Source organism: Mus caroli, chromosome 6, assembly GCF_900094665.2.
Source record: "Mus caroli chromosome 6, CAROLI_EIJ_v1.1, whole genome shotgun sequence".
Taxonomy (NCBI): Eukaryota; Metazoa; Chordata; class Mammalia; order Rodentia; family Muridae; genus Mus; species Mus caroli.
In genome coordinates, this window is record NC_034575.1 from 137,555,200 (window position 1) to 137,569,960 (window position 14,761).

The 14,761-nt window shown below is 41.0% G+C and overlaps 1 protein-coding gene across 4 annotated transcripts in view; it reads left to right on the forward strand.

The window, feature by feature from the left end:
- Pik3c2g (phosphatidylinositol-4-phosphate 3-kinase catalytic subunit type 2 gamma) overlaps nt 1-14,761 on the forward strand; it is a 332,394-nt gene that overhangs the window by 63,142 nt on the left and 254,491 nt on the right. For all 4 annotated transcript variants that reach the window (XM_029478871.1, XM_021164809.2, XM_029478870.1 and 1 more), the window contains 2 exons: nt 8,041-8,111; nt 13,443-13,506. In XM_029478871.1, the coding sequence (XP_029334731.1) occupies nt 8,041-8,111; nt 13,443-13,506 (135 nt within the window). The remainder of the gene's footprint in view (nt 1-8,040; nt 8,112-13,442; nt 13,507-14,761) is intronic.

A 14,761-nucleotide genomic window follows, 5' to 3' on the forward strand; every position in this document is an offset into this window, starting at 1 on the left:
TCCTTCTTGATGTCCTCTACCATCATCGTGAGATATGCTTTTAAATCCAGGTCTAGCTTTTCGGGTGTGTTGGGGTGCCCTGGACTGGGCAAAGTGGGAGTGCTGGGTTCTGATGATGGTGAGTGGTCTTGGTTTCTGTTAGTAAGATTCTTACGTTTACCTTTCGCCACCTGGTAATCTCTGGAGTTAGTTGTTATAGTTGTCTCCGTTTAGAGATCGTTCTTCTAGTGATTCTGTTACCCTCTATCAGCAGACATGGGAGACTAGCTCTCTCCTCTGAGTTTCAGTGGTCAGAGCAATCTCTGCTGGCAAGCTCTCCTCTTATGGGGAAGGTGCACAGATATCTGGAGTTTGGACCTCCTCCTGGCCGAAGATGAAGGCCCAAAACAGGACCTTTCCCAGAAGCTGTGTTGCTTTGGCAGGTGCACACTTTCACCTGTGCAGACTATTTTCGGTGGAGTCCCAGAACCAAGATGGCTCCCACCAATCTAGAGGCAAAAGCCTCCCGGGCTGGGTGGACACCTGTCCTCTGGCCAGGAATGTGGCTGGATGTCTGGGGCCTGAAAAGGGCGCTGCCTCAGTAGCTCTGTGGCTCCCGCCTGTCCCAGAAGCTGTCAGCTTCTGTGGTGCACACTCTCACCTGTGCAGACTAAGTTCCTAAGTTCGGCGAAGTCTCGGAACCAAAATGGCTCCCCGCCACTTAGTTTCTTAAGAAAGTAGTTTTTGAGAGACCTATTGAGGCCATCACATGCACACACTCCCATATGCACACATAGAAACTGAAAGAAACACAAATGTAAATGAGAGCTGAGCTGCCGCTTAGGGCAGAAAAATAACACCATTCTTGTCCCGTTAGAAGACTATTTATGTCCCTGTCAGCGTTGCTTAAATCTGGTTAGATTAATATTCATAACTGCATATACTAATCTGCCGAGAAAGGGATGAGTGTGCCTTAATGATACAATTTCATGCTGCTAGATGTGAATTTTATTCCCTGCGTGATGTCTTGAAATAGTCCCAACCCAAATTGCACAGTTTGCGTGAACTTTGATATTTTGTCAGGTTTCATCTACAGAGCCTTCCAATTACCTGCTTTAAGCAAAAAATCCCAGTGCTCTGTCATTTCCATCAGATAACAGATTTCTCACATGTGAGATACACACACACACACACACACATATATATATACACACACATATATATATATATATATATATATATATATATATATATATATATATATAGAGAGAGAGAGAGAGAGAGAGTATGAGGTGTTTCATCATAAAAAAAGTAGGTGGCACATAAGTTTGCAATCTATCAATGTGGAATATAACATAATGAGGCCAAAAGAGAGCTGTTTAGAAATCTCTCCCGGATCTGTCCTCAGCTCAAGCATTGTTGACAGGTCTGGGGCTGGCTGTGTATCTAGAATCTAGGCAGAGTAATATCACAGAGTCCAACTGATACCTCACCACTAATGAGCTTATGTTTCTTCAAATTTCCCTCCATGTTGCTGAAAAAGCTAAAAATCATAATATTTTATTGCCACACAGGGACATGGGGAAGGAAGAAGAGATGTGTGGCTCTAATTTGCATGTTGATAAAACAAATTTTTTTGACTGTTATAGTTCACAAGTCACTAGTGCTGTGGTTCACATAAATTAAAGTACTTAGAGGCTGGAGAGATGGCTCAGTGGTTGGGAACTTTTGTTGCTGTTGCAGAGGCCCCAAGTTCAATCCTCAGACTCTATATACAACCACCCATAACTCCAGCTTCAGAAGACCCAGTGACATCTCCTGGCCTCCACAAGCACCAGCATTCCTGAGCACATACCTGTACATAATTACACACACACACACACACACACACACACACACACATTCACACACATACACACACACACATACACACACTCACACACACATACACACACATACACACACACACATACACACACTCACACACACACGCACACACTAGTTAAAAGCTATAAACCTTTACTCAAATGTCTAACTTAAATGCATATAATTCTCATACACTGGCATATATGCACAAAGCATGTGTTTTTATCTGAAACACTTTACATAAAATATTTAATATTCACAATTCTGTTAATCACATGCTAACAGAAACAACATTCCATTGTAATTCCCTCAGATTTCAGACACAGAGCTGGCGCAAGCTTACATGTAGCTCGAGACGTGAGACTTCAAAAACTTTACACTATGCCGCCAACTTACATAGGAGAAAGGCTTCGATTTACACACCAGCTCAGTTTGGATTTGAGCTAAAAGGATAACTGGTCAACATTTTCATTCCTTGTCTGTGATTTCAGATGAAAGTCACTTAGGAAGAGGGGGCTGCAATGGGAGTATTATCTGTGGCCCATTATTTTGAGTGATGACTGATGATCTAGGTCCCAGTCCACTGAGGGTGATGTCACCCCTAAGCAGGTTTTCTGGAGTTACATAAGAAAGCATGCCACAGAGACAGAGCCAATACGCAGTGTTCTTCCATGACCTGATACTGGTTCCTGCCTCCAGATTCCTGCCTTGGTTTCTGTCCATTGTGGACTATAAGATTTAAGATGGAACAAAATCTTTCCTCCACAAGTTTTTGGTCAGACATTCATCACAATGACAAAGAAGCCAAGAAGGATAATGTGTATTTCCAGTAACTATTTTGATTTCTGCAGCTATCTCTACCCTGCACAAAGCCTGGGTGGGACACCATAGAGATTCAATAAGGAACCACATTCCGTATACATCAGGTTACTCATATGGACTACTGTTCTTTAAATGACTAAATAGATGAAGTGGAACAGGAACAGGTGATAAATGCTGTTATCTTCCTATCATCGGTAACCTGAAGTGCCAAACACTGAAGAGATCAATAAAACGGTTTGCAGTCTCACAGCTGGTAAAAGGGAAGCAAAGGCAGGCCAGTGACTGAACTCACCCCATAATTAATGGACCCTGGTGCAGTTATCATTGTGTGTGGACAGAAGCACATAGCAGAGCCAAGTGCACAGCATGCAACTGTAACTATAAGTTCCCAGTTTCTGTCCGAGGTTGGAATCATTGCATCCGTGGCTCTTTTAAATGTCCCGCCGTAGCATTACTCTCAAAACTTTCCTTCAGGTAGCAAACGTCACAGATTTCTATATCATCTCTGAAAGATGGGCCAAGAGTGTAGCAGGGATGGCAGGGCCCCCTCTATGTAAGCACCAGGGGCCAGGCAGCCGCAAAAGCACCTCCTACTGGAGGACCTAATTGAGGACTGCCAGAGAGACCAAGGATTGCTGGTGCAAACAATGCCAGCGAATCAAGAACTGCTGTTTAGAAGAGATGCTTTCTTCATACTAACGGGCCACATGCAGAGGCAGTTAGAGGAGCTTGCAGCGGTGTTCAGGGAACTTGCTGCATCGTTTCTCATCTGCTCCAGGAGTCTGTGTCTTTGACTCTGCACCACCTCACCTCCAACCCCCCGAGGGCAGGTAGTGTCAGGCAGCAACTAGTCCAGGGCACAGGCAACACAAGAGAAGAAGTGACATTTCAATTCCTGGCAGTGGTGGTGTTGATTAAATAATAATGACAGATGGAGCTCTGTGAGTTGGAGACCAGCCTGCCCTAAGTATTGAGTTCTAGTTCACCCAAGATATACGGTGAGACCCTGTCTTAATAATAAAAATAAATGAAGGTTAGGAACATAAAAACAGGTAACATGCTTAATGACAAAGCTACTGGTGGATCCTTCACTCTTCCAATGAGTATCCTGTCTGTGTCGCTTGTATTAAGAGGGCCCCATGCTCATGAATAGAAGAGAGTGGACAAGGTATCCATTTCATGAAGGATGGCATAGAGGGGAGTCAACTGCCCCGATTCCCAGTATAGAACCGTCACACAGAAGGAGGAAGAGAAGAACATTCAGTCAGTATGTCTCTCTCTCCAAACCTAGACACATCCAGTATTATTTTTCAAAGAAGACATGACATTTTTTAAAAATTAAGAGTAAACAGCTAAGAAACGGCACACTCACGATCTGATTCATTAAAACCAAAATGGTATGGTATGAGCAAGCCTGTGGTCTGGCAATCCCATCAAGACCAGGACTCCAGTGATCTAATGACTTCAACTACCTCCTACATCTTAAAGGCTCCACTCTACCCCAAGTAGTCCCAACCTGGGGATTCGAGAAACACTCAGGATCTAAACCACAGCAACCATATCATTTATCATAATATCAACCATTTCGACATGTCACAACTTTTGTTGTTGTTTCAGTACCCATAAATTATATTTTCAGTGGCAAATCCTATAAGTGATCAATGAAATAAAATGATAGTTATTGTATTCTTTACTTTTCTATTGCCTTGACAAAACAAACATGATGAAGGCAAATTATAAAAGAAAGCATTGAACTGAGGAATCTCAATGCCTGAAGGAATCTCATGGGGGCCAGCATGGGAGGGAACATGGGAGTAGCAAGGCAGCCAAGCATGGTGCTTGTGTAGTAGTTAGAAGCTTACACATGACACATAATCAGAAGGCAGAGAGGGTGCTAACGGAGAACAGTGTGGGATTTTGGAACATCAAAGCTCAAGCCCTTGAAATGACAACTCCTTCAATAAGGACCACACCTCCTCATCCTTCCCAAACAGTTCCACCAACTGGTGACCATGAATTCAAATATAGGTGCCTATGGGGGCCATTTTTATTCAAACTAACCCAGCTACTGTCATAGTCAGCCTCAGCTCTCTGCTTGACATAATCTAGAGTCAGCTGGGAAAAGGGAACCTCAGCTGATGGAGTCTTCCATGAGACTGGCTTGGAGCTCTGTCTGGGAGGCATTTTCTTGACCCTTAGTTGATGTGGAGGATCACAGCCCATCATGGGAAGGAGCATCCATGGAAAAGTGAGCCTGGGCTGTGCATAGAAAGTAGCAAGCCAGGCATCTGCATTCCTCTGTGGTGTGGGCTTCGCTTCCTGCCTCTTGGTTTCTGCCTTAAGTTCCTGTCTTGCCCTCCCTTGGTGATGTAACCCATAAGCCAAATACACCCTTTCCTCCCCAGGCTGCTTTATGTCATGATATTTCATCACATCAATGGAAAGCTAAGTTTTGCAGTTTTCTTTCTTGGACACATGTGGGATACTGATTAATTTGATACAACCAACGTGTCAGCTTGTACTTCTTTGTCATTTAAATCCCTATACTTAAAATAACTGGCCTTTATTTTTATAGTCTTCACAAACAGTGTGTCCTTTCTTCATTCTGCTTTTAAAGTAATACTGAGTCCTCTTTGATTTTCGGAATTTCAATTGTAAACATTTATGAGCAATATATTGTCCTTCTGGGAAGATTGTAAATTTAGTTAGCTTTCTGCATTCTACCAGAAATATCGTCATTATTATCACCTGATTAAATTTATGGTACTTGTGGCCTTTGAGAAATTACCTTAGTGTTTCAGGAAGCTCAAATTATCTCCAATGCTGCAGTTGTTCAGAAAGTAACCTAATGGTCTTTAAAAATCAACTTGGATTTCAATAATTGTAATGTTCCCACCTCAACAAAAAATGATGTAAAAACCTGAATACCTCTCTTTTAATATTTCAATTCTCTTTAAATTTCTTTCAAATGTGATCAAAAGTACTGCCAAAATTGTATAAGCTAATCACAGAAATAAGATTTCCTTCTAGTGCCTAGGATATTCACAGAACAACTACAGTAATCCAGTTTTTTCAAGACAAAAATCTTACTATGGAGCACAAGCTAACTTCCAACTCACAATCCTCCTTGCCTCATTATCTCAAATTCTAATATCATGGGATGGCACACCCAGAACTGTCTCAGTCATGGATTTTACATGAGAAAAAAATTCATTTGTTTTCCTTAATACCATGTCAGCTTTAGAGAAACTAAATTAAACTACCTTGTGAAGTATGCAATGAATTTCACGGCAACTTAGGGTTTTCTCTATCTTTTCTAGATACTTTAAAAAGTATTTCTAGGGTCCAGAGAGATGGCTCAGTGATCAGGGGCACTGTCTGCTCTTTCAGAGATCTCCATTCCAGCTACAGGCGCTCACACAGCAACTACAATCTCCCTCGATTCTGCTTCCACTGTATCTAGCTTGCTCCACTAGCTTTAGCCATTGCACACACGTGATGCACATTCATGCATGCATGCAAACAAAACTACGTGTGAAATAAATACATATTTGAGATAAGTGTCCCTGATAAATGACATTAGGAATAAAAGACCAATTTCCTCCTCCCAAAAATATACTGGAAACTAGTGAAGCACTTTTACAGTAATTCTGAGTGTTTAATATGGAGTCATGAAAATGCTGTATTTTAGACTTTGTTCTTCAGTAAATGAAAGTTGTCTACATGTTTGCTTTGATTTAACTTCTGTGGCCATTGAAGTTCTACATGTTACACCTACTTAACTACATTCGTTTTCTAATATATGTCTTAAAACATTTATTCTCTCTCTCTCTCTCTATCTATCTATCTATCTATCTATCTATCTATCTATCTATCTATCTATCTATCTATCTATCTATCTATCTATCTATCTCTCACACACACACACACACACACACACACACACACACACCTAATCTTCTGCCTCTTTTCCAGTAAACATTCTTGCAAAACCTGTGCAAGAGATTAGTTTACCCTTCATTGTAATGACATCATAGACCACACGAGGGCGACAAATTCAACTGTCTCTTCTCTTTTAAACAACTTTGTAATTACTCGTTTTTTACCAAATTTAATATAAACTTTATCTTTCTCTGTTTCAAAGAGGAAAATACCAGCACCACTATTTCTGTCTCAGGTGACTCTAATGCAAACCCCTATCTCCTTAACATTTCTGCAGCTTCTAACTGCGTCCTTTCAAGCTATTGTTGCAGAAGGCCGCCCGCTCTCACTCTTTCTGTGTCTCCTTGCTTCCTTTTAGCCTACTCACCAAAGTAGACAACGTAAAAATTAATTCACTGTTGCCACATTTAGGACTTTCTTCTGACGTTTTCTGTCAGGAGCACAGGCAGTTTTAAAAATAGGCACGGGTCACCCAGGCTGTAAGAAACAGGTTTCCACAACAAAACGTGCTGCCCTGGTGGTCGATGCCATTAGGATGAAGGAGACACCACTGTGAGCACTTGTGCATAAGACTTGCATGCAATGCTTATTGGGCATGAGGCCACGGGATCAAGGTCTGTGTGTGTGTGTGTGAGAGAGAGAGAGAGAGGGGGGCGGGGGGAAAGAGAGACAGAGAGAGAGACAGAGAGACAGAGAGAGAGGGAGAGAGATCGAGTGTGTGCTTTGCGAGCCTCTGTATAGGGGCCGTAAAACTAATGTTTTAAGATAGATGCTTCCTGTCAATTGGAAGAAAAATAAATCGCCAATTAACTCCTAGAATCTATAGCTACCAATAGCTATAATTTATTACTTGCATAAAATGAGTCTGTTACAGTGACACTTCAGCAGCAGAACACTGTAAAAAAGAATACTTAGGTGTCTTCTGTCAATCATCTGGCAAGTTAAGTGCTGTGCTGCCATGGCTAGCTTGGCGTGCAAAGAAGGAGGAGGAGGAGGAGGAGGAGGAGGAGGAAGAAGAAGAAGAAAAAGAAGAAGAAGAGGAAGAAGAGGCATGAGAAAGAGGGGAGAAGGTCTGAGGAGAAGTAGGGAGAGGGAAAAGGGCATAGAGAGGAAGAAGGCAGGAAAACTGGAGTCAAAAACCTGCCTTCCTCCTTCTGGGGAGAAATTCTGTTTAACCTTGGTGGGAGCCCGATGTTTTCCCAGGATCCTCTGGGTTTATCCTCATCCAAGGCTCAGCTTCCTGCTCACTTGGAAGGAGGGCTCATGTGATTAAGTAGTGGGAGTTATTTAAAACAAAGTATAAAAAATGATGAATTGAGGTTATCAAAAGAGCTGAGTGACGTGACAGCAGGAAGCTCCAGACCTATTTTCATCCGCTCCTCATTCCCACTCAGTCTATAAATATTAATATATGCTGCTGTCTGTCTGCAGAGTGAAGATGACCACAGTCCGTTTCATCTGAACCAACTTCTAGAATTTACACATATTTGGAAAATATCCAGGTAAGCTGTCCTATTTCTGTCCCAAGATACTTTTCTCCCTGCATCCTCAGATCGCAATATCTTTTCAGTCAATTGTAAATACTGTCCCTTCACCGGCACCATTTCAGCTACAGGACTTTACTACGTAAGTCCCCTTGGCAAACTCTGTTAATAATTATCTATTCTTCACAGCTACTCAGCTGTACTTGAGGAGTTGCTAGCACCTTACAGAATAATATGACATTCATTTTGAAATATCTCTGCTGCTGGTTATTACACTCCAAAGAATTTCTTTCCTTTTTTTTTTTCTTATTCATTTTGTGAATCTGGGTATTCAGGTAACTCGGCTCTTTGTGAAAACCCAATCCCCACACCTAGGAAGTCACTGTCTCCTGTTTAAGATTCCTTCTGGACCTCCCTGATATAATTCATATGTCATAAACAGAGGAGTGTGAATTCAAATTCAGAAACCCAAATGATAGGAAATGGGCACCTCGTAATTGATCCTCACACCTAAATGTGTGCCTGTGTCGATCAGAATAGATGCATCAGAAGGCATCAGGATGGTAGGTTGGCTTTTCCTGGAATTAAACTGTTATGAGAAAGACAAACAAACAAACCAGGAAGAACCTGGGGTGAGAGAAGTGAAAGTCAGATGTGTTTGTGTTAGGGTGGGAGTGCCATAAGTCTCTAAAGCAAAGCCTGCTATAAGGTTAGTTAAATTGGTTTGTGGCATATTAGTAACACATCACTCTGTGAAGCCATTGCATATTTTACATGCATTTTCTCACTTTGGTCTCTTCTCAAGTCTGTGATGACCGACCCATCTTACCTGCTTCAGAATCATGGAAACCAAGGCTCTGAGAGGTTAGATAACTGACCCCAGGCTCCTAAGATACTGTTAGTGTGAATGCTGAACCCGCATACAGTGGAACCTCCAAAGGCTGCATCTTCATGTTGAAGCACAGCTTCTGTGTTGACTTTGCCCAGAACGGCTCCCATGCCACCCAGACTCATTCTGCATCATCACATATGGCTAGGACTGAAAAGGACTTCCAACATCATCCAATCCAAGATTTTTCTTCATGCATAGTTACAAGAACCACATATAGGTTACTGGGGATATTAACTAAGGCCATAGCTTCATTTTTACAAAACAAAACTACCCACAGGTCATGGAGAAACAAATACCAAAGAGTGAAACCAGAAGTAAGATAGAGAGATAGAAAACCTAACACATTAATAACATATTCCTAACAAGGAAGTTCCTGGGCGAGGAAGTACGGTTCCCAACTTGCCTGTCAGAGTATTGTGACTTGTGCCTAGTTCTTGGGACAAGGAATGGAGGAGCAGAGGATGTGAGAAAATAGTCCCAAAACCACATTCTCCTGTTCTTGTCTCATACATGCTACCACTTGCCCTTATCTGTCTGGTGGCCTTGGCTGTGCATAGGTGTCCATTGGATTAAGTCAGGGCAAAGCAAAAGTCTTCCTAGAGTAAGAGAACATCTAACAGGGATAGCCTATGTTCAGAATAAACTCCTGCACCTTTATACTCTATCCTGAGGGTCATGGGCAACGATCCAGGAAAGCTGGATAAGATGCCACACGCCAATACTCTTCCTCCTTTATTATATACATTATTATATCTTGCACTTGCTGATGCAATTGTTGTCTCAGAGGCTTACTGCCTCCATCTGCTAACCTAGTCCTAACCCTGGTGTCTTCTAGCCTCCATACAATCCAATCTCGGCCTAGAAAGTTTACAGCCTTGAGACTGGCTGCTGAATATGCTTACTCCTTCCTAGTTTTTTTCTGAATTCTGGCTGGCTGGTTCAACCCAGCTGTTCTGACTCAAACTCCTCTCCAAGCTGACTGATTCAATCTGGCTTCTCTGAGCTTTTACTGAATTTCTCTGCTTGGCTTCATTCTAAGTGACAATTTGTCCTAATCTCCTGGCTCATCCTCATTCTCTGGCTTGTTCTGTCTTCACTGGTGTCTAGCTTGTTCTCTCTCTGCAACCTGTCTCTGTACAACTGATCCAGTAAATCTGCCTCCTCTCCTTTTCTCTCTGTGCTGTTCCCTTAAGTAGCTTCTCTTTTCTCTTGATTGTGAGAGTTGAGCATAGCTGGTTCTGTCAAATCTTTCTCTGATTCGTCACTTTGTCTGCCACTCACTTAGACATCACTTTTGAACATGGGTGCTTCCTTCTACAAGTTAACTCTACTTTCTTTGTTTGGGATTAAAAGTGTGTTCTAAGAGCATGTCAGAAGGACTAAAGGTGTGTGCTAAGGCTGAGTTACACCACAACTAAAAAAAAAAAAAAATAGGTGGGTTTTTTGGAGAATTTAAATATTATATTTATTCTTTTTCAGTAGGTCTTAGATATTTAACAAAAAAATTATCAATGCACAACATTTTTACTGGCATTCACTCATAATATTAGATAGCAATCCCATTGATGTCCAACAAGCCCATCCTCTGCTACATATGTGGCTGGAGCCATGGGTCTCTCCATGTGTACTCTTTGGTTGGTGGTTTGGTCCTTCAGAGCTCTGGAGGATCTGGTTGGTTCATATAGTTGTTCTTCATGGGTTTTTTTCCCCCAGTAAATTACAGAGTCTCAACATTTTTCAGTGTGATCAGATATCCTGCAACATTATAGAAACTAAAACAGCAAAGTTAAAACAAAAATGATATATACACAGTACTGCAGACATGACCAAAGCCAGATCAACAAATTAACACTTCAGTTTCCAACCCAAGTCTCCTCAGTGTTACCTGGCACTGGTTCCATACAACTTCATAACAACTGTAGGCCTTAGCTTTCTGCGAGACAGTGTTTGCCTCCCTGTCTTCACAGACTACAAGGCCAAGCACTATGACCCCAGGGGTCCACACCCTCAAAAGAGGAGAGTGGAAGGTCAGGAAGACTGCAAGTGTAAAGCCATTCTGGACTACATACCAAAATCCCTTCTCAACAAAACAAGGCTATCAAGCCCTTGATGTCTAGAATAACAACAGAAGCTTATCTTTGGGTCTCTGCCTTCTATGGCTTATCTATTTTTTACAAGTTGAGAAAAATGATTGACCATCAACATCTCCAATTATTTTTCTTTTCTATTAGATGGATATAATAATATTTGCAAGCAAAGTGAAAGAACAGATGTGTTCTTGGAGGTCTTTTTAACATTAAGAACATATTTTGCATACAAATGCTCTTTTCTTTTACTACCACTCTACTGGCTTGTATAGAATTTATGTATTTTGTCTTAAAATGACAGTTAAACAGATAAGGAGGTAGCACATGAGAAGAATGCTACTGGAAAATGTATTAATGGGTTTTCCAGGTAGGTTTTTGTCTGTAACTCATTATTAAATTTAGCTCAAGAGTTTTCAGGACAAATAAAGATAATAATGTTTTAGAAAGTGCTCTGAGCAGCAAAGCCAGCAAGAATCCCTACTCAAATCATATACATACCAACTAAACATGGATAAATCTGGAACAATAAATAAGCTTGGGGAAGAAAAATTCAGTGGTCTGTTGCCTAAGACAGCCCCATCCATCATAAATACCTGCCAAATGATTTTTAAGATGGGATATTTAGTATTTCTTAATGCTAACATTTATCATTATCTGCTTATGAATTGCATTTGGGTTTTTGTAGTGAACTATCTCTCCTCTGGCCTTACATCAACAAAGAAGTTTCTATGACCCTAAGAGATGTGAACATTTTTCCCTGCTAACAAGCAAGAGTTTAGTTTTGTAGTAGACACCTTCTATGTATCCTCATAGTCAATTCAACATTGACAAGGTCTACCTGGAGATGGTGCCACAAGGAAAATACATTGAGGACGCCAAAACCATCAGAGACTCACCCATTATTATTCAGATGCTAAGGTAGCTTATGTTTGTGATCATCTCTAAACTGAAGCCTTAGCTCCCTCCCCTGAGGTTCATGATGGTTTCACAGACTCAAAGGTGCATGTTGATACTTTGCATGTTGAGGCATTGCAATGGTCAGGGAAGAGATGAGTCAAAGGATACAGAGACCCCACCTCTCTCAGGCACACTAACCTCCAGGAAGCCATCTGGAATCTTTCCAAACACTGGCCCTTTGGACTTCCAAGGAGCCTTTCTAATATGTACATGACCAATCATGTAACTGGCTACCTTAGCTAGTTTTCTAGCTACTGTGATAAAATACCACAGCACAAACAACTTAAGAAAGGAAAGGTTTCTTTTGCAGTGGGTCACAATTTGAAGGTAAAATCCATCATGACGGAAGAGTGAAGGCTACAGAAATTTGAAGTAGCTCAGGAAGAAGAAAGAGGTGAATACGGTTTATGTCCAAAACCTAACGGATGATGGCACCTATGCTCAGGATGGATCTTCCTACTTCAATTAACTTAATCCAGATACTTCCTCACCGACAGAGCCAGAGGCTAACTTAATATAAATTATCTGTCATCAGCATACACCACGACAAGTCTCCTACCTAACCCCAAATCCGAGTGTTCTAGATGACTCCAGACCGTGTCCTGTTGACTATTAACACTATCACACTGGTCAATGGTGACTAATCTTCAACTCCTAGAGACCAAGGAAAGACCAGATGCTAACTTCACTAGATATTTTCAGCAACAGCTCCTACATCACAGAAAGAAAGGGTTTATTTCAGCCCATAGTTCAAGATTACAGTTCATCCCTATGAAGAAGTCACAACCGCGGGAGTTTGAGTGGCTGGTGTCATGAACAGTAAAAATGGAAAGGAGGTATGGAGATGTATTCATGCTCAGCTTACCCTCTGCATCTTATACAGTCCAGGATCCCCCTTCCCATGGAATGGACCCACCCACAGTTAGTGATTTTTTTCTATCTCAACTAAACCTATATCAAGATATTCCCAGGAGCCTTTTTTTCTAAAGTGATTTCATATTCTGTCAACTTGACAATTAATACAATCACACAGTATGTACTAATTGTCACAGTATGTGATTGTATAAATTGTTCATAGATTATATCAATGAATTGACATAATCTATGAACCTTGTGGGAATGGTGGGCTTGTGAAATGCCTGCTAGTTTAAATATGTCTTCAAGGGTAAGAGATCAAGTGTGATAGAATGGAGGGAGTCGATGCAAGAATTCCCCAAATTGTTTCTAAAAGTTTACTAAATTAAAAATAATTTTAAGGTACAAATTTTAAGTCATATCAAGAAATCCGCTTATGTTCTGCCTAATAGAGAATCATGGAAAATATTGGAACTTGTGATAGATGTCCATACTAAATGTGTGATATTAATTTTCTACACAAATTTAACCAATTTTTTTTGTTTTTTACCTTCATAGACAATGCCTCTCCACAGTAATGAAAAAATACAACCTCCACGTGGAACACCTGTTGAAACTCCAGGTTAGCTTCCATAGCCTTAACCGTGGTCTGTTCAATGAGCATTTATCAACCATCTCCCCTTTTTCTTAAACTTTGCAAATTTCTTAAGAAATAGAGATGGATAAAGAAGAGTCCACATTTCAAGGGGATTACTATCCTGCAATGAGAATATAAATAAGGGAAATATTCAATAAAATGCTGTAGATGCTACCAAAAATCTGTTTGCATACAGAACACACACACAACACACACACCACATAAAGACGAAGAAAAAAAAAAAAAAAAACCAAACCACTAATTAGCATCACATGTTCCCATTGTTTGTTGCAATACGACAATGTGTTTCCTGGTCAGCACTGGGAAACCTTAAAGAAAGGTGGAAAGTAGAGAAAACATTCAGAAAAAAAAAAAAAGAAAAAGAAAAAAGAAACAGAGACAGAAACCAATGAGCTGAGGAACTGCCTGGTGTGTTAAAAACCATATTAAATTTTATACTACTTCAATCAGATTCAAGGCTCGAGGCTGGCAAGAGTTATGTAGATTCCTTTGGATCTTATATAAGTAACTAATGCCTTTTTGATTTATCAGCTGATGGCAGAGGCCATCGTTCATAGCAGTGGAATTGGCTGCTGGTGATTAGAGAGGCATCCTATTAGCTCAAGGTGATAGTGAGGGCCCAATCCAGCATCATAGTGCAGGTCGGAGATGGGGTGAAATGTGAAATTTGCATGATTGGGTGAAAGACTCAGGAAGCCTAAAATAACCACAGATTTCCTGGCTGCAGCTGACTGCATGGAGAGATCAATTCCAGAGAGTAACAAGGAGGGGAGAAGATGGCTCAGCAGGAGAGAATAATGGATTCAATCCAAGGCTACTAAAGTCCAGGCACCTGCTGTGCCTCCCGGTTGTGGTCTCCATTAGGCATATCATTTCTGAGAGCTGCTCTTACAAAGAGCTGGCATTTCAAAAGTAAGTCAGCAGAAAGAACACCTTACACAAAACCCCACAAATCAGAGCCTAACTTTGATCAGGTGATGGCTCCTTTTCTCGTGAACCAGTGGGATCAACAGGTCTGTGAGAAGATGCAGCTCTCAGGCCACTGACTGTGCCTAGCAGGGATGAGCTTCAGTGGAAGTTGTAGTTTTGATGTGGATGCTGAACTTGTATATGAATGTGAATTCTATACAAATAATTTCCAATATGGGGATGCCAATACAATTATCTACCTCATTTTCCTCCCAGAAGTTTAGTACTCTCTCTACCACAATTATCTTTC